The sequence below is a fragment of the Fusarium keratoplasticum genome, chromosome 8, assembly GCF_025433545.1.
Source record: "Fusarium keratoplasticum isolate Fu6.1 chromosome 8, whole genome shotgun sequence".
Classification (NCBI taxonomy): domain Eukaryota; kingdom Fungi; phylum Ascomycota; class Sordariomycetes; order Hypocreales; family Nectriaceae; genus Fusarium; species Fusarium keratoplasticum.
In genome coordinates this window covers 612,477-638,489 of record NC_070536.1, presented here as the reverse complement: position 1 = coordinate 638,489, position 26,013 = coordinate 612,477, and the positions used below count along the sequence as shown (strand labels likewise).

The window sequence follows — 26,013 nt, the reverse complement described above, 5'->3', positions numbered from 1 at the left end:
TGCTCATGCAATCATCACGAACTTTTCGTATGAATCCAACACTTCGATGCGCCCATGTCCGAATCTAGCACTTTCAAAATTGACGCGGTAGCTCTTGAAGCCAGAGGCTGGCTGAACCTGAAGATCGGCGTGAGATTGGCGGCAGCTGAATATGCGAGTCTCGGGAGCCCCGCAAACACAAGATACACTTATTGGACCATTAGATGCTCAGCCTTTGAGCACAAGATTGTGACGCCCAATCATAGACTATGGAAACGCAAAAGTGAGACATGCGCCAAGGAAGTCGGGAACGCCGGTTGAGGTCATGGCTGGGACGGCCCGCATGGGGCTGAGGATGGTTTACGTCGGCTATGATGCAGTAGCGTGCCGTTTTCTCACTCTTGAAGCGGGGTAGGAGAACGCTCTGCAGTCTAACAACCAATGCAGTAATGATACGGAACTTCAGCTCAATATTGCAGCGGCGTCTTTCCCCGATACAGACAACCATCATGTTGTTGAGACTTGGGTGTCTTACAACAGCAGCACTTCAGCTACTCCGCCGAAACCATGTGATGTTTTCCCGCTGACGACTTGACCGAATTCGAAAATACCCCCTCTAAGATGTCTCAGCCACCCATGCGCACCAGATTACCCGTACTTGACCGTTGTCATCCAAGATTCTTAGCCAATCTCGTCCCGCTTAATAAAGAGACCGTCATGAATGGCCAGCCCGTTTAATGCTACCTACGCGGCAGGCTACATAAAAGGGACGTCAAAAACTCCATACTCTGCAACATATCAAGGCTAAATCTTGAGCCAACATGTCGCCACAACTCTACTGGCGAAAGTTCACCCGTGACGGGACGGCCGACCAGAATACCTTGGCAGATGACAAGTTTCTCGCTGAGAATTTCACGGACTTCTTTGGGAAATGGCTGCGGGATGAAGAAAACTCCAAGGTCGTTACCTGCCATGACCTGGTGATGAAGTTTTGGGGTAAGTAGTTTCGTTGCTTCGCTGCTTTTCTCTCTCTTTTCTTCTTCCCCCTCTCCTTGATTGAATTGAAATGTCCAAGACCCTTGGCTCACCATGAGCAGATGTACAGAATGAAGACGGGGATCCTGCGTACGAGGTTAACACCTTCGCAGTGGCGGATGCTGGCTGGTTCAGCCGGAAGAAGCATCCAGACTGGAAATGGCTCAAACCCTTCATAAGATTCTTGACTGTGGTAAAGCCCAGCGACAGTGACTACTTCGACGCCGGCCCTGATGAGTGGAGTCTCGCCATCGTCGGTGGAAGCCGCCCCAGAGACAAGTACAGCTTCTTGCAAGTGGCGTCATGGGATGGACGCGCTTTCAGATTTTACCAGGTAAGTTACCACTTCTATGTGAAGACTGCGGTTAACCTTCATCTAGAGAGACACCTTTGAAGAAGATACCCCGGCGGAACATCAGGCCTGGAACTACTTTGGCCACTCTCAAGACGCATTCGGCGACTCCTCTTACCTTGGACCCTTCAACGGACACGTGAATGGAGCGTGCATTATGAAGGAACTTCATGCGTTGTGCCATCCATCCCCATATCAAGCTAGAGTTACTGACAGTTAGATAGGCCTTGGATTCATTGGTTGGGGGTGGAAACGGGCAGTTTCAAAGACGCCCTCTCCGCGGACGATATCAAAGAGTTTCAAGATCTCCGCTGGATTACACAAGAAGGTGGAGATGTTCTCTCTGCAATCAACACCAGCCCACGTGTCCTGGAAGAGGCCATTAAACAAGGAGTCAACCACTGGTTTGACACTCGCAAGTCGCTTGACTACCTCTCAAGCGGTAAAGTCAAGACAAACCCTTCCAACATCCCGAGATGGGTTGCCCATCTGTTTCTCACTACGACCATCAATATTGGATGTGCGCTCTCCGACGGCCCAACGGGAAAGTACATACTTCCTGCAAACCACATCTATGACAGCGAGCTGTTAAGTGCCGTGTCTACAAACCTGATGGTGTGTTGGCCCTCCATCTTCCTAATATTTGTGACTAATATTGGATAGCCGAAACTTTCACCAATATTGTTTGATGAAAGTGACTATAAGAAAGCTGTCAAGAATTTGCAATTATGCATTCTCATGCCTGCACGCGACGAGGATGTGGCTGATGTCGTCCTCCCTTGGCATGCTCTTGGTGGTGACAAAAGAGAGGATCCAGAGTTGAAGGATTTGCGCTTCATGAAGCTCCAAGAGAATAGCGAGGGACTCTCGCCATTCAATATCCTCCATCCATCGTACGAGGACGCCATCGGAGTCCAAGAGATGCAAAGCATCAAGAAGTTGCCCAATCCAGACCACACGGTCCCCGCATCGTTTATCGGCCTCTTTTCGGCTCAGACGTTCAACGCCATCATGATGGTTGACTTCTGGAACCCCATCTACTCTTGGAAGCGCGGTATTCTGATGCAATATGTTCCTCTCGAGACGACATTCGACGGAAAAGAGTACGACTTGGACGCTCGCTTCGTTGAAAAGGTCAGGAACTCTCCGAATGCCAAGCTCGAGGACACCCCCGAGTACGAGTTTCTTCAGCTTCTCGAGACAAAACTTGAGACGCATCAGAAGACAATCGTTGCATACTTTGATGCTATTCAGGCTCGCATCAAGAGTGAACCCGTGGCGGCATTGGAGGATTACTTGACGTTGGCCGAATCCCGACGACGTATCTACCGACCCCTACCCCTGGACGAGTTTGGCCCCACGATGCCCTTTTCCCTCAAGTATCCTGATGTCAATGTGCCCATGTACTTGGAAATGAAACCGGATGCCACAATTCGGGAGATTCCATCACGCGGCCAGACATTCTTGACAAAGTGGACAAGCACCTTGTCTGGGCTTGATCCTCAGATACTGCCATCCGCAGAGTCTGAACCCACCCAGGCTCCTGTTGCCATCGATGCCTTGCCAAGACCCTCTCGACTTGCTGCACCCTGCCAAGCAACTGCATCTCAAGGAGGACCGGGCCCTCCCCTTGCGACCAAGGGTTGTCCATTCATGTCTGCCAAATCAACCGCCAAAACCACCAGCGGTAGGACCTCTACAAAGCTTGAGCTCGTTACTCTTTCACCAAAGAGAAGCCCAACTTGGACCGATGACATTCTACCTCTCATCCAAACCCCGCACTGGGTCTCCGGTGACCCTGCGGCTACGGGCAAACTTTGGATTGAGAAGATGGCGGAATGGGGTCAGTGGAACCTTGCGAGTTACGAGGATGTCAAGGAGAAAGCTGTCGGTATCTACCGACACCTTCGGGCCAAGTCCATGCCAATCACGCGGGATCCTCAAAACTACTGGCCTGAGGATGCTCTGGAAACATTTCGAACATGGGTAAACGCGGGGTTCCCACGAGATTCATCCCACTTTCCATCGCCCGACATCCTTATCCCAAAGCCGATAGATGCACCAGAGTCTTTCAAGATTAGGAGGGACATCATGAGTCTCAGCAGAGAAGAGCTTGCAGTTTACCAATCTAAGCTGGATGATATTCTTCAAGTCGATGCCCTCGGATCCAAGTGGCAGGAGCTTGGACTTTTGCGTAAGTTGCTGATCTGAGATAACTCCCTTGTTTGTCGCTGTTACTGACATCATTCGTAGATGCTTACTGGTGCCTGCACTATCAAGAGGCAACCTTCCTCTGGCACCGAGCCTACCTACTCTACGTGGAGAAGCTTATTGGTTTCCCAATTCCTTACTGGAATGGGTACACTGCCGAAGCTGCTGATCCCAAGTCAGAGTTTGCAGGCATTCCTCCCATGTTCCTCGAAGACAAGTACATCCATCCAGCTGATGGAAGTGAACGACCGAACCCGCTCAAGTATTCCCTGTCTTTAAATGGTCGTTCGAAATCCGGTGGAAGCGAGTTTGTGACTCGCTCTACCACGCTCACAGAAGGCCCATCGTCTCCGGACTGGGGTCGGAAGATTGAACTGTTCAAGCTGTACCATGAGCAGATAGAGCAGGCCTTAAAGCAGTCCACTTATACCACCTCCGAAACGGCTGAGCACTTTGGAGTACCCTGGGCGAACATTACAACTTTCTCGGAGGATCAACAGGATTGCCTTTACCCGTACCGCTTTGACTTTGACGGCTTGTTTGAGCAAGTCCACGACAATTTCCACGGATGGGTTGGTCCAGACATGGTATGATGTTCTCTGCAAGCTGCTTTGGGAATTGAATTACTGACAAAGAGCCAGGCTGATAACACGTACACTGCATTCGACCCCATCTTCCTGTCTTACCACGCCAACATGGACCGGCTTGCGGGCATCTTTATCGACGCCCACCCCGAGAGCCAGTTCACCTCTGGATTCCCACTCCAGCCTTTTATCAACAACGGCACTGATGTCAGCTATGATGATCCTCGCCGATGGCGCTACACGACGATTGGCGACATGGCCAAAGACACGCGCAGCTTGGGATACATGTACGCTGCCCCTGAACGCCCGGATGTCTTTACGCCCGTATCTGCAGCGGAACGGGGCATTGCATCTCCACGTGCCAGCGGTGGTCGGGCTATTAGTCTTCCAGCCGGCATTCCCAGCCAAGCAGAGGCTAAACACAGCAACGGAGTCATCAAGGCTACAACCACGGGTGCAGTGGAGAAGGAGCCGTTTGTGGTCTTTACTGGAGTCGGCTGTACGACTTCCAGCTACCGGATCGATGTATTTACTGCCGGTGCACAATCCTTGGTGCCAGATGTCACAACCAATTCGGATTTCATCGGACAGGTCACACGGATTGGTATGGGCCGAGGGAGACAAGGCGACGGGCCGCCCAACTCGGGTCGGTGTCGCAAACCAGCTGCAACGAGAGTTCTTCCTGCGGGAAAAGTCAAGGAGCAACTTTTGAAAGACACTAGTGTCAAGATTGTAGTGACCAATGTGGAGACAGGGCAGGACATGGCGGAGGGAGATTATGCGAAGATGCCTGGGTTTACCCCAAAGGTGGTTTGGCTGGCAAGGTAAAGACAGCTCTATGTATCTTAACTACGAGGTTTATCTCTGTGACGAATGGTTGTTTATAACGAGGTTGATAACTTAATGTTCAAAGTTTAGTCTCGCATTGCTATAGGTATATTATCACTGATTGTCATGGCCTCTTATTGCTTTTTGGCGTTTTGACGTTTTTCTTACTCTGGGTTTTAGGGCATGCACTTTTTGCGTCTCATTGTTCCAAATGTCTACCGCTTCACTGCAGTTTTAATTCTTCAAGAGGGGATGGTGTCTCAGGGATGATTACATAAAATCTTTTCTTCACAGCATTCTCAAGCCTCCAGGATTGCCTAGTGTTTCTTCACTGCAAATTTAACTCGCGCCGAAGGGGGGTCTGACAAGGGTCACACTCACCCCACACTCATAAGCAGACTGCGGCCACCTCACCTTCACTGATCTGCTAACCATGGCCCAAGTATCACTGCCAAGTCGAAAAAGAGCACGCCTGACCGAATCTGAATTTCGATGTGCCGCATGTACACGACTGTTCTCCAGTCAAGGCGCGCAAGAGCTCCAGTCAGATGATGGCTTTATTCATCGCACACGCCAAGGAGCCGAGGCTTCAGCCCAAGAGGGCTGCTCGTTATGCGACTTTCTTGTCCGAGCTGGCAAAGAAAAGTTTGGTAAAGACAGGTTTGACAAATACAGGTGGCGAGCGGGTACTTCTATTGTGTTCAGAAGCCAATCTCAGTCCGAAAATCAGGACGCCTTGCTCACGATGTTACGAGGGAGAGTCGAGGGCTATGACGAAGTCTTGACCGTCTATCCATTCGCCAAAAGAGGTTTGAAATCCTTCCGTGACTCCTATAATACGCCTTCAATCCTAATTTCAACCAGGGGACCCTCTCGCAGCACTCATCCCGCGACGTCCAGTGCATCGAGATGTTCAGAGCAATACTGTTTTTGCCGCCGCCCGGAGGCTCATCCATGAATGTCTCAGGCCGGACAACCCCAGCGAGGGCCATACCCTATGTCGGTACTCCAGGGATACTGTCCTTCCCACTCGAGTCCTGGATGTCGGGGACCCTAGTGACCCTGATTCTTCCACGCGGCTGAAGATCAACGAAGTCGAGACTCACGGGTCCTACTTGGCTCTGAGCTATTGCTGGGGAAAGCGAGACCCGACAGCGAGTTTCCAGCCGCTTCTGCTACGGAGAAATAGCTTGCATGATCTGACGTCCCAGATCCGACCTGAAAACCTCCAAAGGTCTATTCAAGACGCTATATGCGTCACTCGGAAGCTTGGTTTCAGATACATCTGGGTCGACGCGTTGTGCATCATTCAAGATGATGATGACGACAAAGATAACGAGATATCGCAGATGGCTACCATCTACAAGAATGCTGTCATTACCCTAGCAGCTGGCACCGCGGAGAAGGCATCTGAGGGGTTCTTGGGTAATCCGGAATCAAGACCTACTGTTTATCTACCAGAAAACAAGTTTGCTATTCCCATGGATACTGAAGGCGAGATAGGCACAGTCTACCTTTCGGCGGACCCCTATGAGCCAGATCACCCTCTGGACAAGCGTGGCTGGACGCTTCAGGAATTCATGCTCTCCTCGCGCATGCTTATCTTCTCCGACTACCAACTTCTCTGGCAGTGCAAAGAAGTTGAGCTAAGGAGTGTAACAGGTGACAGCCGGGGCATGGAGTATCAGCAACCTCTTGAATCACTTCCTTGGACGGTTTTCGATGAGGAAGCCGAACCCCGATTCGGGACATCTGCTAGCGAGAAGCTCTACATCTGGAAAACCATCATTCTCCAGTACACAGAAAGGGAATTATCAGACCCGAATGACCGGCTAAGGGCTGTGTCTGGAATCACCACAGAGCTAGAAAAGCTTTGGCGAGATTCCAACATCTGGGGCCTGTGGCGAAAATGGTTCATCTCGCTACTTGCCTGGTACAAGGTCGAAATCGATAGAGTGGACAAAAGAAATCTCGGCCGAGCTCCCAGCTGGTCCTGGGCCTCTCTGGACGGCAGAATTAACTACAAAGATCCGGTAGAGGTTGCGGATGCCAAGATAAGCGCATTGACAGTGGCAAGCGTGGTACTATCTTGCCGCATACTCAATGCGGATAACGCCAACGAATCCGTGGTGGAATGGCCTGATCTTGCAGATGAGGCTTGTAAAGAGCATGGCCTGACTCGTCTTTGCCCACCTGGGAGCCGGGGCCAGTGTCGTCTAAACCTGATGTGCCCTTCGAGAAAGGAAGTAGGCGAGAATGACCTGTTGTATCTTCTGCTAGGTACCGCGAAGCCTGACAGCCGAGGTGGCAAGGGACTAGGGCTCGGGTTACTTGTGATGCAAGTCGCTGACGGGCGCTATAGACGAATCGGGCTGGCCGTGTTTCCTGACATGTCGATCTGGAAGGGGGTTAAACGACAGACTGTTGAGTTCGAGCCCAAGCATTGATGTCTGTCGGCTCTTTTTCGAACATTCGTTTCCTAGTTTTTGAACAGCCATACTATGTTGACGAATACATCTGGGATTGCTGTCAATAAACACGGCTCGGTTCCTGTAAAGCTTTATTTTGTCCCTTCTCAGGCCCATCAACCACTTCTACCCTCAACACTAACGACAATATCCGCCCCGTTATCACACACCTCTCTTGTCTACCCCGACTCAGATAGCCAACAAAATGGTTGGGAGGTTAAATATGTTCATTTTACCCGTAGATTCTACCAAGTATCTTTACCTATGGTTCTTTAAGTTATCCCACCCGTGATAAGAACGGCGTCTCTGGCAAAAAGCACAATGAACAGCATTACTCATAAAAAAAAAAGCGTAAAGCCTAACTCATCCCACATCTAACACTTGTCCTTGCCCAAAATTACGTTCCAGTTCTCGTTGGTAAAAATCTGGCCTGTCTCGGTTGTTAGCTGCGCCTCTCTATTCAGCCAACTCCAAGTCTCCAACATACCTTGAACCATGGGCTCTCCAAAGCCCTAAGTGTAGCAATCATCCACAACCTTCCTGATGAAAGGCCCAAGGTCCCTGCAGCGGACGCGGAGAGGCGTATCGTTGTCATTGCAGAGCCAAATGGCTGAGTTGTAAGAGCAGCTGATGCGGGCACACTTGTATGGACCGTCCTCTAGGCCGCAGTAGCCATCACCAAACCCATTCAAGTACGTGATACCGTCGCCGAAAGCAATACCGCTAGCCTCCCCGCTGCCACCCCAACCACAGTTTACTCTTCCAAACTATGAGATCCACGAGTCAGTATATCACTGACCTGAAATGGGTTGAGGCTGACTTGCCTCAGCTCGCTTCTCTAGCTTACATGATTGGGGGTATAGCAGCGCCTACTGGAGGTTTCCGAGTACAACACATAACGACAGAGCCGCAGCCAACACGAGGAATGGGTCTAGGAATAGTAACCATGAGATGTCCCAAGGAGTGGGAATGTTTCGAGATGCGTTTATGTGTTTATCACCGGGTAGGTCTGATGAATGGGTGGCTGGGGGCGAGAATGAAAGGTGGAATACAGAAGTGCCTAGAAATACAAAGAATTGAAAGAAATTATCGGGTTAAAATGCAATCCGACCATCCATTGATTGAGGGTGGATGCCCAACCTATTTAGGCTAGTTCTCCCTCACTTTCAGGTTGATGAGCCTTGGAGATCGCCTTGCCGTTATTCACATGCCAGACTTCACATCTCTGATTCTGCTGAAAAGTCACAAACCAAACGAGTCTAGCTGCAGTCGTCATCTTTTGCCCGTCACACGTAGCCTGTTTCAGGCAGAGGCCAATAGACTCTCAGATGCAAAGCCATGGAGGTCAATGAGAAGAAAGCATGGCCGTTTTGAGTCTAAACCCTAATGCTCAGCCTCCGTTGGCACCTCCAGGCAATTGATGCTTCCTGGTTTGCCTTCTTAAGGCGACCATATTTCCATATGCGGGGGGACGCTTCTTCAATTTTGGGCACACTCAAAGGACCTTCATGAAGCACACAAGACAAATTGATACCCGAAAGCTCAGCAAGTAGTTTATTTTGCCCTGAAGTTCTACTATACCGTAGGTTGATATATATCTACTTATGCCTTTGAGTCTCGGGATCCATCCAGTCCTCATCATAGTCTTCAAACCCGAGAGCAGCTAGGTTCTTCTTGTACCTCTGCTGCGCCATCATTTCCTATATCTATTTAGAGTTTGTAAATCTAGGCTTGCATCAAGGGCTACATACCACTTCTACCGTGTCGTTGATGATGTATCTCATGACACGAACTTCACTCTCCTGCCCGAGTCGGATGGCTCGAGCAATTGCTTGGTTCTCGACACTTGGGTTCCATTGGAGTTCTGCGATGAAGATTCGGTTGGCGCAGGTCAGATTAAGTCTGGAAAACGGGTTAGCACAAATATTGGAGCATCAGGTCTTGGGGTGGTACCCAAATGCTCCGGTGCCGGTGGTCATGATGAGGACCGGGATGTCATGGTCTCTTGCAAACGCGTCAAGCTTTTCCTGTCTCTTAGGAATAGGGCAATCACCATCAATCTGGTGAAATGGGATATCGGCTTCTTCTAGATGCCTAGACAAGAGATGAAGAGTTCGTGTCCAGCAGGAAAAAATGATGCTGTTCTGATTAGACCGTCGATCTCATTTGGTTTAAAGTAGAAACGTACCTCTTTGTTTTCCAGAGATCTGTTCGTACGTCCTTGATGATGGCGCGCATCTTCGTTGAGACACCGTCGGCGTTAAAGTAGTGTTTGTGGTCATCCTCCACAGATGACTTCTTGACTGGAGCGTCGGACATTTCAACATCCTGATCTGTTCCGCCAGCCTGGCGACTTGGCTGACTCCATCTGAAACACACTGGACATCGATCATCAGGAACTTCAGAACCGGCCCAGCTCGACTCGTCTATGCACTCGTGGCACAGTATGTGCGCACACTGGTCCACGAACTTGTTCTCTGCCCAGTTCGAGCCTAGGATTGGCATCGGCTGCTGACATCCAGCACAGGTCATCTCTCTATGTCCCCCAAAAGACCCAACCAGAGCCTCCTTTTCGTCTTGCAGGCTTCGGCGGTGCCACGAAAAGGTCTTTTGGTACGTGCCGTGATTGCAAAGAATACGGAGCTGCAGTCTCATCTGGAACAGGCCAAACTTGGAACTGTTCTCAATCTCACCAACACGGTTCTTAATGGTGCGAAGTAGAATATTCTTCGTGTTTTCGTACTGATCACGTTCCTCCGGGCTAAAGTCAAGACGTCGGACATTTTGCCTTGTGTTTGGAAGATTCAACACCTCCCGGGTGCGACGCAAGCAGAGAGCCTGGAGGAGCAGAACCAGGCGGTTCTTGACCTGCTCAGGATCTTCGGCATTCTGCTCGTAAGCATTTTCGATCCATTTGCGAAAGACGGAGGGTTCTTTGAAGGAATCGGCTTTGATGAAGCTAAACAGGGTCCCAATGTCGGCGAGCTTGTTCTGGATAGGGGTGCCTGTAAGACACCAGCGCGAACAAGCTTCCAGGGAGTTGCAGGCGCGGTAGAAGGTGGTTGTTGGACGTCGGATGATGTGAGCTGCTCGCGTTAGATTGTCACAGCCATCGAAACGTACGGGAAATTCACCTTCATCCAATACAACCCGATACCAGCCAATCTGGTGGAGAGGAGAGGTCCTTCCCTTGTTCACCTGATACTCGGCAGAGAGTGTGTGGTAAGTTGTCACGACGATATCGGAATCATCGATGTCCGTCAGATCCTTCCGCGAATTGCCATGATATTTGATGACCCGGAGACCAGCTTTGAGATGCCTGGCGAAGTTAGCCTTGGGGTTGCTAATGATAATGTCCACTTACTTCCTAATCTCGTTGATCCAGTTATCTATCAGCACTGCATCCTTGGCGTTAGAATCTACTACATGGCTAGGCTCTGATAGTATGGGCTTACATGCAGCCGAAACCACAACGAGCGTGGAGCGGGAGAATTTGACGGACTTTCTGTCCTTGTTCTCTTCATTCTTCTCTTTGGCCCACTCTTGGCCTTGATCCAAGGTCCTCATGACCAAGGCGAGGATGGAAAGCGACTTGCCCATCCCCATCTCGTCGGCCAAGATACCCCCTCCCTTTTCGTCTGGCCTCTGGGATTTCTTCTTTCTTGTGATTTTCTGTATGTACCTGGATAGAGTGGTTAGTCTTGAAAATCGACGTAAAAAGACCAAACTGACTCGACGGTTCCATCAGGGTGGTTGACTTCTCTCCACAGTAGGTATTTTTCCGCAATGTGGCCAGACTCTCTCTCCAGCATGAAGCCCAGAGCTTCCTTTTGGTGACTTTGAACCTGTTAGTATTCCGTGAATGATCCAATAGGTACTGGTAAAATACTCAAGCAGCTCCCGGGTGACTCGACTGCCACCCTCGGCCCTGTCCACATCACGATTGCTGCCCACTGTCTTGTACACCTCCTCCACCATCTTTCGCAGCTGCTCTTCTCGTGTCTGCTTCCTCGCAGTGACATTATTCACAACCGGTTGCGAAGGCTGCAAGTTCTCTGCCTCGCTGCCTCTGATTTTGATGCGCAAGAAGTGAGGGTTATGGTACTCGATGCCTGGGTTCATGATGTGACTGGTGTCTGACCGTTGCAACCACAACTTGGCTTTCGAGAGCTCATCACCGACTCTCTTGGCCGAGTTTCTCGGCCCGTAAACGTCAATATTGACTTTGACGATTGCGTCGCCAGGCTTGCCAGCCCTTTCGATGACCTCCCGGAGCTTGGCCGTTTCGCCTATTGGTTCGAACTCAACGTTCGGTTGAAGCATGAGAGATAATAGGACTTTTCCGATACCAGAGCGGAGATGGCCAAAAGTCAAATCATCAGAGAAACAAAGGAAGGCATGTTCTCGATGGTCCTTCTGTTCTTTTAGAGTGAAACGCTGGTATCGATCGCGACATGCCTTGAGTCTCTCGTCTACCATGGACATGTTGCCACCCATCTTGACTTCGACATTGTATAGCTAACCACGACCATTCAATATTAGAGTATCACTAGAAAACTTTCAGACTAACTCACCATGCCATAGCAGATTTTGGCATCACCATCCTCAGTCTGTGAGGCATCCGTCCGAGGGGATGCATCTGTCCGTGGCGAGGCAGCGCTCGACTGACTGGAGATGCCCGCTACTGACGAGCTCAGGGAGCCCCCAAATTGTGTGTCTGGCGGGGAAAGTGATGAAGCCGTGCTGTCGACGATGTTTGGCGGGGATGACAGGAAGCTATTAGATGTGCCGTCTAAGAAGGAGACGTCGAACTCATAGTCGAACCCTCCCATGTTTGGCAAGTCTTGATCCAGGTCAATTGCGCCGACATTGATCTGGCTAAAGATATCCGCAGGTGGGCCTTCTTGAAGGATAGGAACCTCACTTCGTTTGGTTAGCAACGAAAATGCTTATAATGCATGCTCTTTCACCTTGTTGGGTTCATGAACCCGGGCCCGAGATTCTGGCTGATCCGAGGCATGTCCCCATTGTATTCGGCTCCATTACCTGTTGCATTGTTGCCGTAGAAGTTGGATCTGTCCATGAAGGGGACGTTGAAGGCTGGGTCGATTGGAAGATCATCGTCTCCGTCAACTGGATTGAGCAGGCGTTTGAGATTTGCCATGATTGCCCGTTGTCGAGTCTTGTCAACTCAAACTACGCTATTCTCACTCATCAATGGAAAAGGGAGAGAAATCAGTCATCAGACGCGATCATCAGATGATGGGTCTTTCGTAACCCCCCAAAATCCATTTACAATCAGGCTGTGGTGAGGCCGCCAACAGCACACCGCAATTCTTGTGGCGCACAGCCAACAGCAAATGAAATTCTGCATGTATGCGCGTGTGAGACGAGCTGATACGGCGAGGCAACCGGTTTGGTTGTACAAATGGTTCGCGGACGGACGATCTCGACCTATGGTTCGCCAATTTGGACATCAGGCTCCGCCACTGTGCAACACATTGTGGTTGCGCCGAGGCAGAAAAGTCTCTATTGCCTCTGCAGCCCTGCCTTTTTACTTGGCAAGGCGTCCCGGGCTGGAATTTCAGCTGCGCCTTCATCCGGGCCTCAGTAACCGGGCGGCAGCGCCGTTTTCTGGTCAGCCCAATATTTTGCTCTTGCTCTCGTCATTTCATGGTTTCAACCTGGCTTTACTTCAATTTGCAAAAGGATTCTTGGAATACCAGGTCCAGATCGTCAAGATGGACGAACTCAATAAGGAGGCCGAAAGGTTCAAGAGCCTACTTACAGGTTTGGACCAAGATCAATATGCCGCAACTAGGCTCGACGACATGTCTCAGGAGCTTTGCCTCATCCAATCTCAACGGGATGCAACCAAGGAAATGATAAGCATGAATAGATTGCAGCTCTTCATGGACAACATGGCCGACTTTGAAGACACTCTTATTGACCTCGAGTTCCCGGGAGCCAGGCAGGCGATGGCATATGTCTGGGGGTCAGTTCGATATCTTCTCAAGGTGTGTGTGACAGTCTCCGGTGCTCCATTTCATACCTGATCAGATCCCCATCAGCGCACGAATCCTACGGAAAAAGCATTCGACAATATTCTCGATACTTATGAGCTCCTTGGCGTCAAACTCATCAGAGTATCCGAATACACGGCATTCTTTCGTGAGGTTCCGGCGGCGCAGGAGTACTTGGTCAACATCTATAAGGACGTGCAGCACTTTCACTCCCTGGCATACAAGCTCTTCTTCACCTTTCGCACGAAACGTGAGTACATGCGAAGCCACCGTCGCTTAGATCTCGCCTCTGATTGCGTTCTTGATAGTTTGGCAGAAGCTACATAAGCCCATCTGGAAAGACCTCAGGACCACCTTCAGTCACATCGCCGATTCTCTACGCTTGCACGCCTCAAAAATTCAGGAGTATGGCAAACCGTTTCGAGACCCCGATAGCTATCGCACGGATGGGCACGGGCGTATAGACTCAGGTATTGATCCAAACCAGGCAGTGAATCCTGACCAAGTCCCGAGGGAGATTTCTGAGTACCGTGCCGAGTTGAACGAACTCCAGCGTAAGTTCGAAGAGGAGGAGGAGACGAGGAAGAGGAAGATGAAAAACGATGCCATTGCTTGGATTTCATCTTCAACCAAGATCAAGAAGTTGCAAGATGATTTCCGCAGAATGAGAATCTGCAAGAATACCGGTCGCTGGCTTTTCAGAAGGTACCGAGGTGTTTCAGAGTGGCTAACAGAGGAGGGGGGGAATGAAGGGAGTCTGTCACAGTCCACCATCTGGCTACATGGCAACAGGGGATTCGGCAAGTAATAGCTTATTCTCCTTGGGAGCTTTTTACTGACTTGGGTACAGGCAAGACGATCCTCACCTCACTTGTCATTGATGAGTTGGAGGACCTCAAAGAAAGAGAACATCCGTTGATCCCTCCAAACAGCAAGACGTACTACTTCTACTGCCAGGAAGAAGATGACGAGCACAGGACTTATCTGGAAATCCTCAAGGGGATTCTCTTTCAGATGGTCAAGCAAGATGACTACATTGTCCCTCTTTGTCATGAGAAGATGTCACAAGGAGGATGCAGCTCTCTTTCCGACGCTGACACAGCCAAGTCACTCATAGAGACCATCGTGCAGTACAACCCCAGACAGTACATAGTCATCGACGGGCTAGACGAGTGTGAACCCGCAGAGATTCGACAGACGATCGAATTCTTCACTAAGCTGGTTGAGATGTGCGACAATGCGAACGAGCATGGACAGCTGAGACTCATGATTATGAGCCGAGACGTCCCAGAGATCAAGAAATGCATGACAGATGACGATGCCATCATTCCACTCAGGCCCACTGACAACGCCGAAGATATCAAGGCCTTTGTGAGGAAGAGGCTTCCTGAGTTTTCGAGATGTGATGACAACTTGGGCTTCAATCTTTCAGAACAGGACAAGGACTCAATTGAAAGCTTGATATGTCGTCGGAGTGAAGGTATGTCGACGATGGAGGCTCAAGTCTTCAAGTCTTATTACTGACACACCGCGGTAGACTCGTTTCTTTATGCGCACCTAGCTATTGAGAGTCTTTTGCAGCACATCACGAAAGGGGATCTGCTAAGAGAAATTAAACAAGACATCTTACCGGAAGAACTGGGGAGAATGTAAGCTCATAACACCCCAAAACATAGGGAAACTGAACTAATGGTTACAGGTACGAGATGCTCCTTGGTAATTTGGAGAAGACGATCAAGAGACAGCCGGGAGGTTCTCGCGTGTGGGAAAAGTCAAAGTTGCTTCTAGGGTGGCTTGTCTGTGCGAAACGGCCCCTGAAGTGGCACGAGATGCAAGCCATTCTGTCTTTTGATGCTCAGGAGAAAACGGTCGATTTTGACAATCTCATGTTGAAGGATGATGTGCGGAGATACCTGGGATCTATTGTGCATGTCCTTGATGGAGATCATGTCCGGCTCATTCATACGACGGCACGGAGGTAAGTGTTCTGGGTTCATACTCTGTCGGTTCTTTATTGACTTGATAACCTCTAGGCACATTGTCAGCAACAAACACATCAACGAGAAGAAGGTTCAATGCGAGCTAACTAGCCTATGCCTGCGGTATCTGTCACTTCCCTGCTTCACCAAGACTTACACATCAACCCTGCGACGGGACCAAGCCAAAAACGGCTGGTTCTCCTTTCAGGACTATGCCTGCTCCAAATGGGAATCCCACATCGACACCTTCATCAGAGAATGCAGCGGCCTGTTTGGTCCCGCCATTGATTGGGAAAAGGAACAGCATGATTTTGAAGCAGCTCTGCAGTTGTTCATTGACACACACGGCGAAGATATCAAGGCTGACCTGCATGCAAATCTTGACACCAGTGCCCTTAAAAAGTTTGAGCATACGACGTTCTATGACAACCTCTGTATGTTGTGGAATCGCATCTATATCCATCAGCAGGGCAAAGATGAGGAAAGAAACAAGGTTGGCATCCCTCAGATCAACGCCTCTCTTCTTGACAACAGGGCTGCTCTGGAAGATTACAAGCCCGACCACGAAGTCCTCGGCACAAGGCTCATCAAGGACCTTTATGGCTTGAATCTTTTCAAATGTCGTCGCACTCTTTGTCGCTACTTCTACATTGGCTGGGACACAGAGGCGGCCCGTAAAAGCCACGAAAACAGGCACGACAGGCCGTTCCCGTGCCCTGTGAGCTGCAACTCGGCACCCATCGGCTTCTCGACAAACAAGGACAAGGATCGTCACGTTCGCATCTACCATCCCGAGTTGGCTGAGGGTCCTTCTGTTTTCGAGGCGCTGAGCCGTAAGCAGGCTACGGGACCTGCGCGGTTCACGTGTCATATCTGTGGCAAGAACTTTACGAGGAAGATCAATCTCAGCGGGCATGAGAGGAGTCACTATGGGGATAGACCATATCAGTGTTCGTTTTGTGACAAGGCTTTTGCGAGGATGAATGATTGTCGGAGGCACGAGAAGATTCACAAAAAGGACAAATGAAGAACATGCAGATTCAATTTTATCACACAAGAGGTTAGTTCACTGCCAATGACACTGTCTTGGCATCATTAAGAATTGGGCTCAGACAACCCAAGACAATGATGATTGAACCCTCGCTCACGTCTAGACTGATGACAAGGGAGATAACCTAGCCTATTTATGAGTAGCTTCCGTAGCTTAACAGTCATATGTAGGTCTCAATCATCCCATTTACCCTCTAATGCGATTCTGATATCGTACCAAAGTCCCGTAACCCGTGTTAGCTTGCGCAGGCTACACCGGCAATCTCCCTCACCAACGTCAGCCTCCCTACACATTCTCGGTTCTAGATGGCGATCAACATCTCGGATGGCTTCTTCTGGGCTTGCCTCATCAGTATTGACGATCCATGGCTCGAGGAACGTGTTCGTGGTGCCGATGACTGTTTGCGGCAAGATGTCGACCCCAACAACCACGCAATGATCACGTTTGGCCTTGTACATGTACGTTCCATCGCTAGTTCGAGCTTTAACCGATATGGCCAAGGCTCCCAATGCCTTTGACGCACCTGCTCCCCCTGAAGTCTTGAATAGTTCGGAAATTTGCTCAGGACGAAACCGTGCAACCCAAGTCGAGCTTCCAGGTACAAAATCTTGACAAAACTCTACAGAAGGACCTTCTTTCTCAGCCCAGAACTCCTTCAGACTGGATTTTCCTTCGATGCACTTGTGCCGAGTGAAGGAGAAGCCCACGCCAAGAAGTGACGGCTTGTTCGACGAGTCGGAGTGCGGACTCACGTAGAAGGACCTCGGCCCAGAGTCGAGGGACGCACTCAGTAGACCCCCCGTGCTCCCTAATAAGTCATAGTTGAGAACGCCGGCAATATCCCCGCTCCTAATGAGCCAGATAACCTTATCGGAGAGTACGCGGCAAAACTGAGTGGCTTCTTGATCCAGCTGCTGGATAACAATACCGCCCGTGATGTCACCTGATCCAGCGAGCATGGCAAGGTGGAGCGTCCTGGCAGGGTCAGCTGGAACTGGCATGATTGTCCACTGAACACTGATGCCTTTGTTGGTGATGGCCATGGCCGTATCCTGCAAGGATGTGATACCCGAGTTGCTCTGGCGCAGGCTTTCGTCGAACCCATAAAATCCGCTTGTGGAAAACCATGAAGGGTCCTCGGCGAGGAGACCTCGAAACTCCAAGTCAGGGTCCTGGTCCTCTTCCCGGGGTATTGTCCATAGAAAGAGGGACAAGTCGGTCGATTTCCTGAGAATTTCTTCCTGCAGTCTTTGAAATGCCTTCTTCTTCCCCTCGCCATATAAGAGGGGTATGTTCACGTCAAATATCCCGAGAAGGCAGTATGCCATATCCTCAGGTCGTGTTGTCGTTCTCGTCGATGCCCATCGCATCCTCTGGTAGATCGATATACCCAAGAGGTCCTGCCCAAGTAATGCTCCAGTAGAGATTCCAGTGGCAAGTTGAATAGCTTCGGCGGCCGCGTTCCTCGAACCAAGATAGTCCCACTGCTGGCTATAAAAGTGAACAGCCCGAGGAGCAATCAGCTCTTGTAAGGTCCAGCCACGGGTGAACCATTGTGAGGTAGTTATCTCGTACAGATCCTGGCGGGAGGTAGCGGGAGCGCGAGTGCTTGTAGACACGTCGCTGAGGAAGGCGTAGCAAATCACGGCGTCTTGATACCACTTGAACATCGAGTTGATGGCCTCGGAAAGTTCTGCACTGCTGGATTTATCGATACAGCATGTATCAATCCATATGTACTCGAACCCATGGTCGGATGCAAGGGTGCAGCTTTTCCGAAGTTTTTCATAACCCTTCATTTGTTGGGAACGCCCATTCACAAGGTCGCGGAGGGTAACCTCTTCATCTTCCCATCTGTGCGAGAGGATGGCGTATGGCGGAGGAGCGCCAATGAACTCGACGACGGTTATCCTAGTTGTGTGAAGGAGTCTCATATCTTTGAGGAAGATGGTGGAATAGGAGTGAGGAAGTTGATCTGAGAATGAGGTTGAAATGTTGGCTGACATGACCATAAGTCACGCGAGGGTCTGACCTATCAGGCTGCAATTAATCAGCTGCCTGAATGTAAATATTTCTTATATTGTGATAATAACGTGTATTAAGATATACCTTACACGGGTCTTTAAATGCCTTAATAATTGTAATTGCTTTAATCAGAGATGATACAATAAGTCAGAGTAAGAAAGTTAAACCATCCACAAAGACTTTTTAATAAGCCTTCCAGTCTCACATTGCTCTTCAACCTCAAAGCCCCAGCGAGGATTTAGAACTCATTATTGTCACCAATCGCGACTGCAAATGTGAACATTAGCCACAACAGCAAAATGCACATTGCAGAATTTAGGAATACACCTCGAGCTCGCCAGGGGCTATCTCAGGCTTGGTTATTCGAGATATCTTCCTTGCTAAGCCAGCAAGACTTGTTTGATACCGAGCTGCACATGTCCATATCTTAATAGGATAAAATCATGTTCCGGGACATTGGGCGAAGAGCTAAGTTTTGTGTTTCCTATAGACTATGTACTGCAGCATCGCTTTGAATGGTAAGAGACGACTGTTCTTCCGAACGGTCCTCTACTCGGGCTTCCTCCCATACACAACAACGCTAACACATGGTTAGATAAGGACGAAATGCAACATTCATAAACTTACACCGGGAGGTAGGCGTGAATACGAAGATCTCGAAGCTGTTTCCGCACCTCGGCGCAAAAGACCATCGTCTCCTCCTTGCTCCACTTCAACGCCCTCGTGAAAAGGGCCAGCGTCAAGCCCTCAAGGCCACTGTCCAAGTTGGCAAATGTCCACGCGCCTAGTTCCTTGTAGTGGGGGTCCTTGGGCCAGGCACTCAGTGGCCACTTGTAATGTCGCTCCACGATGTCGACGAAGCCGGCCTTCTTCATCAGGCTCTTGTACTTGAGTGGAACATCGATAGGGCGACCGAGAAGGCTGCTTGTCTCGCAAAAGTAGTCGCCTAGTTTGCATAGCTCTGAGTCGGGAGGGAGTGTACCGTCGTCGCTTGTGTAAGGAAGGACAATATCTTGCATTTCAAACCAACCACCTGGTTCGAGAGAGCTTTGGACCCAAATCAATGACCTAAGCTTCGTCATCATTCAAAAACCCACTCACTTGTATGCTTTTTGGATATAGGAGTCATAGTCTTGGAAGCTGCCAGCCATGACACGACTGAAGACAAAGTCAAATAGCTTGGTCCAGGTCCAATCCTTCTCTAGGTCATCTATCTCAAAGGAGCAGTTAACGGGGACGCTTTAACAGTCAGATTCGTCTATAGGCTTTCTCTGCGAAGGTAGAACTTACAGACTCGGCTGCGTTGGACTAAGATCCACACCAATCACCTATCTCAAGAATCAGCTAGTCATCTATGAGAGGAGCAATGGGTGAAACCTCTGATCCGGGAAAGGCGTCGGCTTGTATGGACATTAGCGACGAGCCAATATCAGGCTTTCATAGTAACAGACCGTATTCGATAGCCCAGCACCCAGTTCCAGTGCCCAAATCAAGAACTCGCTTGGCGCCCTTCTCTCCAAAAGGACAGAGGGCGAGAGACCCTTGGAGCGTCAACAGCCAGACATTATGCTGGATTTCTGAAAAACCCCATCAGCCACGATCATTGCTAGACCAAGGGTTTTGCTATACCCAGGCGCTCATTTTCGCTCTTGTCGTTGGGGTATGCGTATTCTACAAGATCAGTCAAGGTTCAGTGATCTGGCACATGGGTCTTACTCCCAGCGCTCATGGAGTGGTAGGTTCGCCCATTCTCAAGCTGATGCTGTAGGATACTCGATCTTAGGGATACAAGAGAATCTGTCAGTGGCTGTTGTCCAAGTTAGACCGCTTCTTCGTTCGAGATGATGGTGACATCACTTTGTTTCAGGCGAGCGTGGGGAAACTCACCGCCGAGACAACGGAATCACCGTCGTCAAAATCGTCGGCGTGCTAGAAAATTTAGTATACCTGGATCATTTAGCCTGTTTTAACTCACGATGATATTTTCGGGTTCCAAACGCTCCATGTTGGTTATGGCAGGTTGGCTTAAGTCGACGTTCAAAAGCTAAACACCCATGAGCGGAGTTGAAGTATTTATGTCAACACGATTGTTTATTCGCGCATTCGCAAGACTCTCCTCTCATGCTACCTTCCGCATGCTCAGCGGGGATGGGCCCCTGATGAGAGGCATTCTGGTCGAATAGCAGTGATGGGCTGGGCCGCTGGTCCCTGTATCCAAAACCAACATACATATGCAGGCGGACTCAAGAAAACATCACAACGTATGATGACGGTTAACTTAGCTAATAATTAAACTACCAAAAGGGAGAAAATAAGCAAGTATTGTAAAGGTTTCAGGTCAAATTAAAGAAGAAGGTTAGTGTCAGAAGATCGTCAAGATGTGTTTACCCCTTGGCCAGACGCAAGGGCAACTTCGGATCCCACCGACCTCATCACCCTACACCCTCCCGGGCACAATTCATCCAAATAATTTTAGTTTTTTCACCTTTACTACGGATACCAACACACTAACTAAAAACCAGCCAGTACCCTTGTTCATGTGCCGCATGAGTGCTGCTGTACTTTTGGTGTCTCCCAATGCTTAGTCATCGTCCTCAGGTGACGCGCCGCGTCTCACGAACAGAAGGACGACTCAATCTTCTCCCTCCACATCTCACTTATCGACTTTTGAGCTTCAAGGGTCAGCCTCTTCCATCACAAGTCGCATACTCTTCCGGATCAGTGTATCAACTGGCATAGGTACGTATGTCTATCAAGCATCAATCTGCACCGGGGGATCCGCCACGGTCATTCATCTGGATTCATGGTGTCTTATCTGGACCTTGACTTGAGAGCAATCCCCACTGATCTATTCCCATTCATTCGAGAAATCTTGCACCATTGACTCATTATTGACAGTCCTTGTCGCGTCTGAAGCGAATACTAACACTGATATCCGCACAGTGACACCATCTCAACACTCAGCCGTCTTTACACCTCCAGGATGAACCCTCATCAGATAGTCGAACGGCCTAGGCATGTCCGGCTACCGATAGAAATTCTTGTCATGATCGTTGAGCTCCCTATTCAAAAAGATTCCAAGGCCATCTTGCGAGCCTCTGATCCAATCACGAAATGGCTTTTGGCGTTTACCAGAGTTTGCAAGGCGACATATCCCACGGCATCAAAGCTTCTTTGGCGATATTGTCTTTGCATAGACTCAAAGCAAAGAGCTCTAGATTTCATGCGTTTCCTGGCAAATCCGCTCTACTACCCTAGCAGGGAACCCTGGAAAGTGCGTGATGAAGCCAGGCTATTCCTCGCCCCATTTCCTCAAAAAATTGAACCCCAGGATTCCAACGGAGAGACCGAGCCTGAAGTGCCAAGCGCCCCCGTCGAGGAGGCAGAGCCTCAGGCGACCGAGCCTCAAGAGCCACCCATTCACAGATCCAACCTAAGCAGACCCGTGAATCCCGCCGATTCGGATGATAGCTCGGAAATCAGTTATAGCTCAGACGACTCCTCTGTCCGCTCCTTCATCTTTAGGTATCCACCATCACCTCTCGACGACCTTGAGACAGCTCGGACTACACATGGGATTCTCGCCACACTAGCGCCGATACTAAAGACATTAATCATCGACATGCCGCTACGATCTCTCCATCCTCCTGCTGACGAAAAAGGCGTCCGCAGAATTCTAAGACGAGGCTTCGAAGCCTTGGTTAACCTGGAGGAATTTGTTAGCGTCCATGATGACCTTTTCCTCGACGCCACATTGGATCCTGAAATGGAAGAAAATGTCTGGTCCACGTGCTGGCCAAAGCTGCGTCGTCTTTGTCTCTTCGGCCAGGAGGTTGATGAGAAACTTTGGGCCACCATGGCTCAGCATCGTCACTTGGAAACTGTCGTCCTTTCAGGGCCAACTCCGCATTACTACCAGGTGCCTGGATGGGACATAAAGGGACACTGGTTCGAGTACTTACCCGGAAAACGACGATACCCACGGAAGCTTTCCTTGGTGTTAGTAAATTGCATTGGTAAAGAGGCTGATTTGAGAAGGTTTGCTGCTTCATGGAAGAAGCTTGACCCCAAAAACCGACTAAATATTCGGAATTTCACGCTTCAAGCGCCCCTTGTCAAGGCTTACGACGGGGCTATCGAGACATGGCCTCTTCTTCCAGCAGACCTTTGTCAGTACTGGATCGCGGAAAAGGCGCTCGATGGCGGACTGTGGGATGTCGTTCGGAAGAAGCACGAAGCATGGCTGAGGGATCCTGGTCCTCTCAAGCCACGTGCTCAATATTATTAGGGTTGCTTGAACTTGGAGAGCTGTCGAGAGACAGGGCTTATCTTTATCCCTTGGCAACCTGTCCCTCATCGTGGTGCGTGGTTATTTTAGGGGCATTTCGCATCATTTATTCCGTTCGGGGAATAGAGACGAGCTCACTTGGCATGGGCTGTGCCAGTGTACATATGCCGTCAGCAAGTAGCTGCGTAACCTAGTGAGATCCTTGGCATTATGGTCAGCTTGTCAACTGAGCTGAGACAACCACTGTGATTTGCAAAGATTGAGTCAATGAACCTTAATTATAGTCTCTGACTGGTCGCGAATTTGACTATGACAACTTGAACATATACTATAGGTTTGAGGCTTGTTGCGATCCATGAGTGGAAGAGGTGTTTCTCTCCACAACCGTGAACTGCCATCGGAACTCTCGGATGCGTGCTCACATACCCTTGCTTCGTGAATCTAACCCAACCTATCAGAATACCTGCCTCTGCATTATCTGCACCGATCACGCCAAAGTCCCGTCATGTTTGTAGATGTATCTGTGGAGACACTCAAACCTCAGCCCCTTGTTCACCCCCGCTCGCCGTTCCATTCCATGATCAGGTTACAATGTTTCGACGGCGCAAGATATACTCAGATTTGGCTACTGTCTTGGCATGTCATCTCGACTTTTAGGCGAGGCACCGATACGAGGGTTCTTTGTGGTTCAAATCGGGTCTGGTCTCACGTAATACCGCTTCCTTGCTCCACAGCCCAGCCTCTGATAAACATCAGGATTTTTCACGTTGGACAAGGAACTGATTTTGCGAGGGATGAGGGATACACGTGGTGGCGAAGCTGTTGAGTGGAAAAACTGGCGCCTCAGTGGAGAGTTCTTCTGTTGGTAGGATCCATGTTTTAAAGGGAGCGGGTTCACTGTGCGTAATAAATCCTTATTTGTTGTCGGCTTTAGCGCTTGGATTGCGATTCTGCTGTCAGCGGTCGTTCGTTCGTTCATAATGCGGCCTTTGCTCGCGCTGATACTGCCTCTAGGATGGCCACTCCTGGTGGCGTCCTCCTCGCCTGAACCGTGTGCACTCGTTACCGAGATATCCGACGAGAGTGGGAGTTCGATCGTTAAAGTCCCCGCTCAATTAGCCCACGAATGTCTCCTGTCCATCCCCTTTCGCTCAGATCTTGCCAGCGAGTTTATTCAGGAGATCACCAAACACATCCAATGGCACTCCACAGTCGACGCACTCAAAGATCCCCCGGCTACATATACTTCATCGGCTACCGATATTTTGGGTGGCCTGGAGAAGATTGGTCGGACGAACTATGCGAGCCACTACGAGTTTGATACTGCCATTTCCAACCTCCTCAGCAGCGCCAACGATGGTCACCTGGCGATATTCCCTTGCACACTTTCGATATTCGACTTTTGCTTGGAAGACGCAGGATTAGTGTCTGTCTCAACGGACGGTATCCAGGCACCTGATGTGTACACTCTGTCAGATTCCCTGCTTCTCAACAGCACTGTCGCTCAGGTCTCTCCTATCGTGTCGATCAATGGCAAGCAAGTCAACGCGTACCTCGAAGAGATTGCAGGTCCTTTAAAAAGCCGAGATCCCGATGCCCGGTATAACCGAGTCTTTTACTCTCTCCCCAGCCTAGCAACGGGAAATACCTCGCCGACTGGTGCCTTTATCGACAGAGACGGTATGTATCCCGGCACCGATGTCACAACTATCGAGTTCCGGAACGGTTCAAGTATTGCGCTAAATACTCTTGCGATTCTCAAAAAATCATATTTTTCTGCAAGGGATGGAAGCGATGTTTTTGACGATTACTGCCTCAACAAACAGCTATATCCATCTTTGAAGTACAGATCCACGAATACTGGCGAGTCAAAGCCATACATACAACCTCCAAAACAGTCGGGACCTTCTGGGTATCCTGAACCTCTCATCCGTGATCCTTACAGTCAGATCAGCGGCTACGCCCTAGATGACGATACGACAGTGATGCTCATCACTACTTTCACAACTGCTGGGGGTGGCTTGCCTGGCAACCAAACGCGAGTGTTTGCCGAGACCGCAAGCGAGATCGTTTCAACTGCTTTGGCCAAAGGACACACCAAACTCATCATCGATGTATCTGGGAATTCGGGCGGGCAGATCGACAGGGCTTTTGACCTATTCAAGCTATTCTTTCCATCGAAGCAACCTTATTCAGCCACCAGATTTCGGCGACACGAGGCATCCGAGGGTGTAGTCAAGGTGTTTGGGGGCATCAGCAAGGAGGCTGCTCAGATGAATGCCCCCCTGGCGTACGCTGGACAAGTCACACCAGACCAAGAAGCCGGTTTTGAGTCTGCAGAAGAGTTTCTGAGTGACGATATAGAACTGGGAGGGAAGGTCAGTTCGCTTTACGCCAACTACAACTATACGTCCAATTCGATTAGGGCCATTCCGATACGAGGATATGGAGGTCAACCTATCAATATGACGCAGCCTTTCAAAGCAGAGAATATCATCATCATCGGCGACGGCGTGTGTGCCTCCACTTGCACCACCTTTGTCAACTTGATGACGAATGTTGGCGGCGTCCGTACCGTATCCTTCGGTGGACGCCCGAACGGAAAACCGATGCAACTCATGGGAGGTGTTCGTGGCGCAGAGTCCCAGTCTTTTTCGGGCCTCGCTCAATGGACGAGCAAAGTGTTGGAGTTTTTAGGCCAATCGGTGAAGCCTGATGGAAGCACTAATTTCCTGTCAAAGGAGGAGATCAAAAGGTTGAAGGAGGTGCTTCCGCAAGATCCTGGTCAATTCCCAATCTCCATCAACGGAGGAAACGTCAACTTCCGCAACGCATACCAGGAGGGGGAAGACGACTTACCCCTCCAGTTTCAATATCAGGCTAGTGATTGCCGCCTCTACTACACCGTTGAAAACGTGTACCGCCCGCATACGGTCTGGAAGGCGGCCAAAGAGGCTATCTGGGGAGCTGGGACCTGCGTCGTAGGGTCTACAGGCGGTGTTGGTTCTCTCGAGTACAAGAGCAAAGGGAACGAGACGGGGGTTTACAAGAGCGAGGAGACGGGTGGAAGGGCAGAGAACAAAACAGAAGAGGATGGCGGCATAACCAATGCAGCGGCTGGCATAAAGACTGATTGGGTTGGACTGATGCTTGCCGTTGCCATCATGGCAGAACTTCAAAGATAACACTT

The 26,013-nt window shown here is 49.9% G+C and overlaps 8 protein-coding genes across 8 annotated transcripts; 5 read left to right on the top strand and 3 right to left on the bottom strand.

Moving 5' to 3' along the window:
* Window positions 1–794: 794 nt before the first annotated feature.
* NCS57_01002100 (Tyrosinase-Cu-bd domain-containing protein) lies at window positions 795–4,989 on the top strand (the record flags this gene model as incomplete). Its single annotated transcript, XM_053059779.1, has 7 exons — window positions 795–975; window positions 1,077–1,348; window positions 1,395–1,540; window positions 1,591–1,981; window positions 2,030–3,560; window positions 3,620–4,164; window positions 4,219–4,989. Exons 1-7 carry the CDS (start codon window positions 801–803, stop codon window positions 4,987–4,989), a joined length of 3,831 nt encoding a protein of 1,276 aa, XP_052910173.1. The 5' UTR covers window positions 795–800.
* Window positions 4,990–5,734: 745 nt separating this feature from the next.
* On the top strand, window positions 5,735–7,436 carry NCS57_01002000 (HET domain-containing protein; the record flags this gene model as incomplete). Its single annotated transcript, XM_053059778.1, has 2 exons — window positions 5,735–5,798; window positions 5,854–7,436. 2 exons carry the CDS (start codon window positions 5,735–5,737, stop codon window positions 7,434–7,436), a joined length of 1,647 nt encoding a protein of 548 aa, XP_052910172.1.
* A 1,619-nt stretch (window positions 7,437–9,055) lies between these two features.
* NCS57_01001900 (uncharacterized protein) lies at window positions 9,056–12,621 on the bottom strand (the record flags this gene model as incomplete). Its single annotated transcript, XM_053059777.1, has 11 exons — window positions 9,056–9,157; window positions 9,209–9,359; window positions 9,411–9,596; window positions 9,646–10,543; window positions 10,592–10,776; window positions 10,822–10,855; window positions 10,913–11,139; window positions 11,190–11,294; window positions 11,347–11,975; window positions 12,032–12,380; window positions 12,428–12,621. 11 exons carry the CDS (start codon window positions 12,619–12,621, stop codon window positions 9,056–9,058), a joined length of 3,060 nt encoding a protein of 1,019 aa, XP_052910171.1.
* Window positions 12,622–13,198: 577 nt separating this feature from the next.
* Window positions 13,199–16,486, top strand: NCS57_01001800 (uncharacterized protein; the record flags this gene model as incomplete). The annotated part of the gene is made up of 7 exons (XM_053059776.1): window positions 13,199–13,474; window positions 13,529–13,730; window positions 13,789–14,280; window positions 14,331–14,960; window positions 15,018–15,129; window positions 15,180–15,458; window positions 15,514–16,486. The coding sequence occupies 7 exons, from the start codon at window positions 13,199–13,201 to the stop codon at window positions 16,484–16,486; spliced, it is 2,964 nt and encodes a 987-aa protein (XP_052910170.1).
* Window positions 16,487–16,683: 197 nt separating this feature from the next.
* On the bottom strand, window positions 16,684–18,516 carry NCS57_01001700 (HET domain-containing protein; the record flags this gene model as incomplete). The annotated part of the gene is made up of 1 exon (XM_053059775.1): window positions 16,684–18,516. The coding sequence occupies one exon, from the start codon at window positions 18,514–18,516 to the stop codon at window positions 16,684–16,686; it is 1,833 nt and encodes a 610-aa protein (XP_052910169.1).
* A 568-nt stretch (window positions 18,517–19,084) lies between these two features.
* Window positions 19,085–20,540, bottom strand: NCS57_01001600 (uncharacterized protein; the record flags this gene model as incomplete). The annotated part of the gene is made up of 10 exons (XM_053059774.1): window positions 19,085–19,115; window positions 19,163–19,582; window positions 19,637–19,774; window positions 19,826–19,863; window positions 19,913–19,935; window positions 19,987–20,112; window positions 20,165–20,206; window positions 20,252–20,342; window positions 20,423–20,464; window positions 20,511–20,540. 10 exons carry the CDS (start codon window positions 20,538–20,540, stop codon window positions 19,085–19,087), a joined length of 981 nt encoding a protein of 326 aa, XP_052910168.1.
* A 933-nt stretch (window positions 20,541–21,473) lies between these two features.
* Window positions 21,474–22,823, top strand: NCS57_01001500 (uncharacterized protein; the record flags this gene model as incomplete). Its single annotated transcript, XM_053059773.1, has 1 exon — window positions 21,474–22,823. Exon 1 carries the CDS (start codon window positions 21,519–21,521, stop codon window positions 22,821–22,823), a length of 1,305 nt encoding a protein of 434 aa, XP_052910167.1. The 5' UTR covers window positions 21,474–21,518.
* A 980-nt stretch (window positions 22,824–23,803) lies between these two features.
* NCS57_01001400 (TSPc domain-containing protein) lies at window positions 23,804–26,008 on the top strand (the record flags this gene model as incomplete). Its single annotated transcript, XM_053059772.1, has 1 exon — window positions 23,804–26,008. One exon carries the CDS (start codon window positions 23,804–23,806, stop codon window positions 26,006–26,008), a length of 2,205 nt encoding a protein of 734 aa, XP_052910166.1.
* Between the last annotated feature and the right edge of the window lie 5 nt (window positions 26,009–26,013).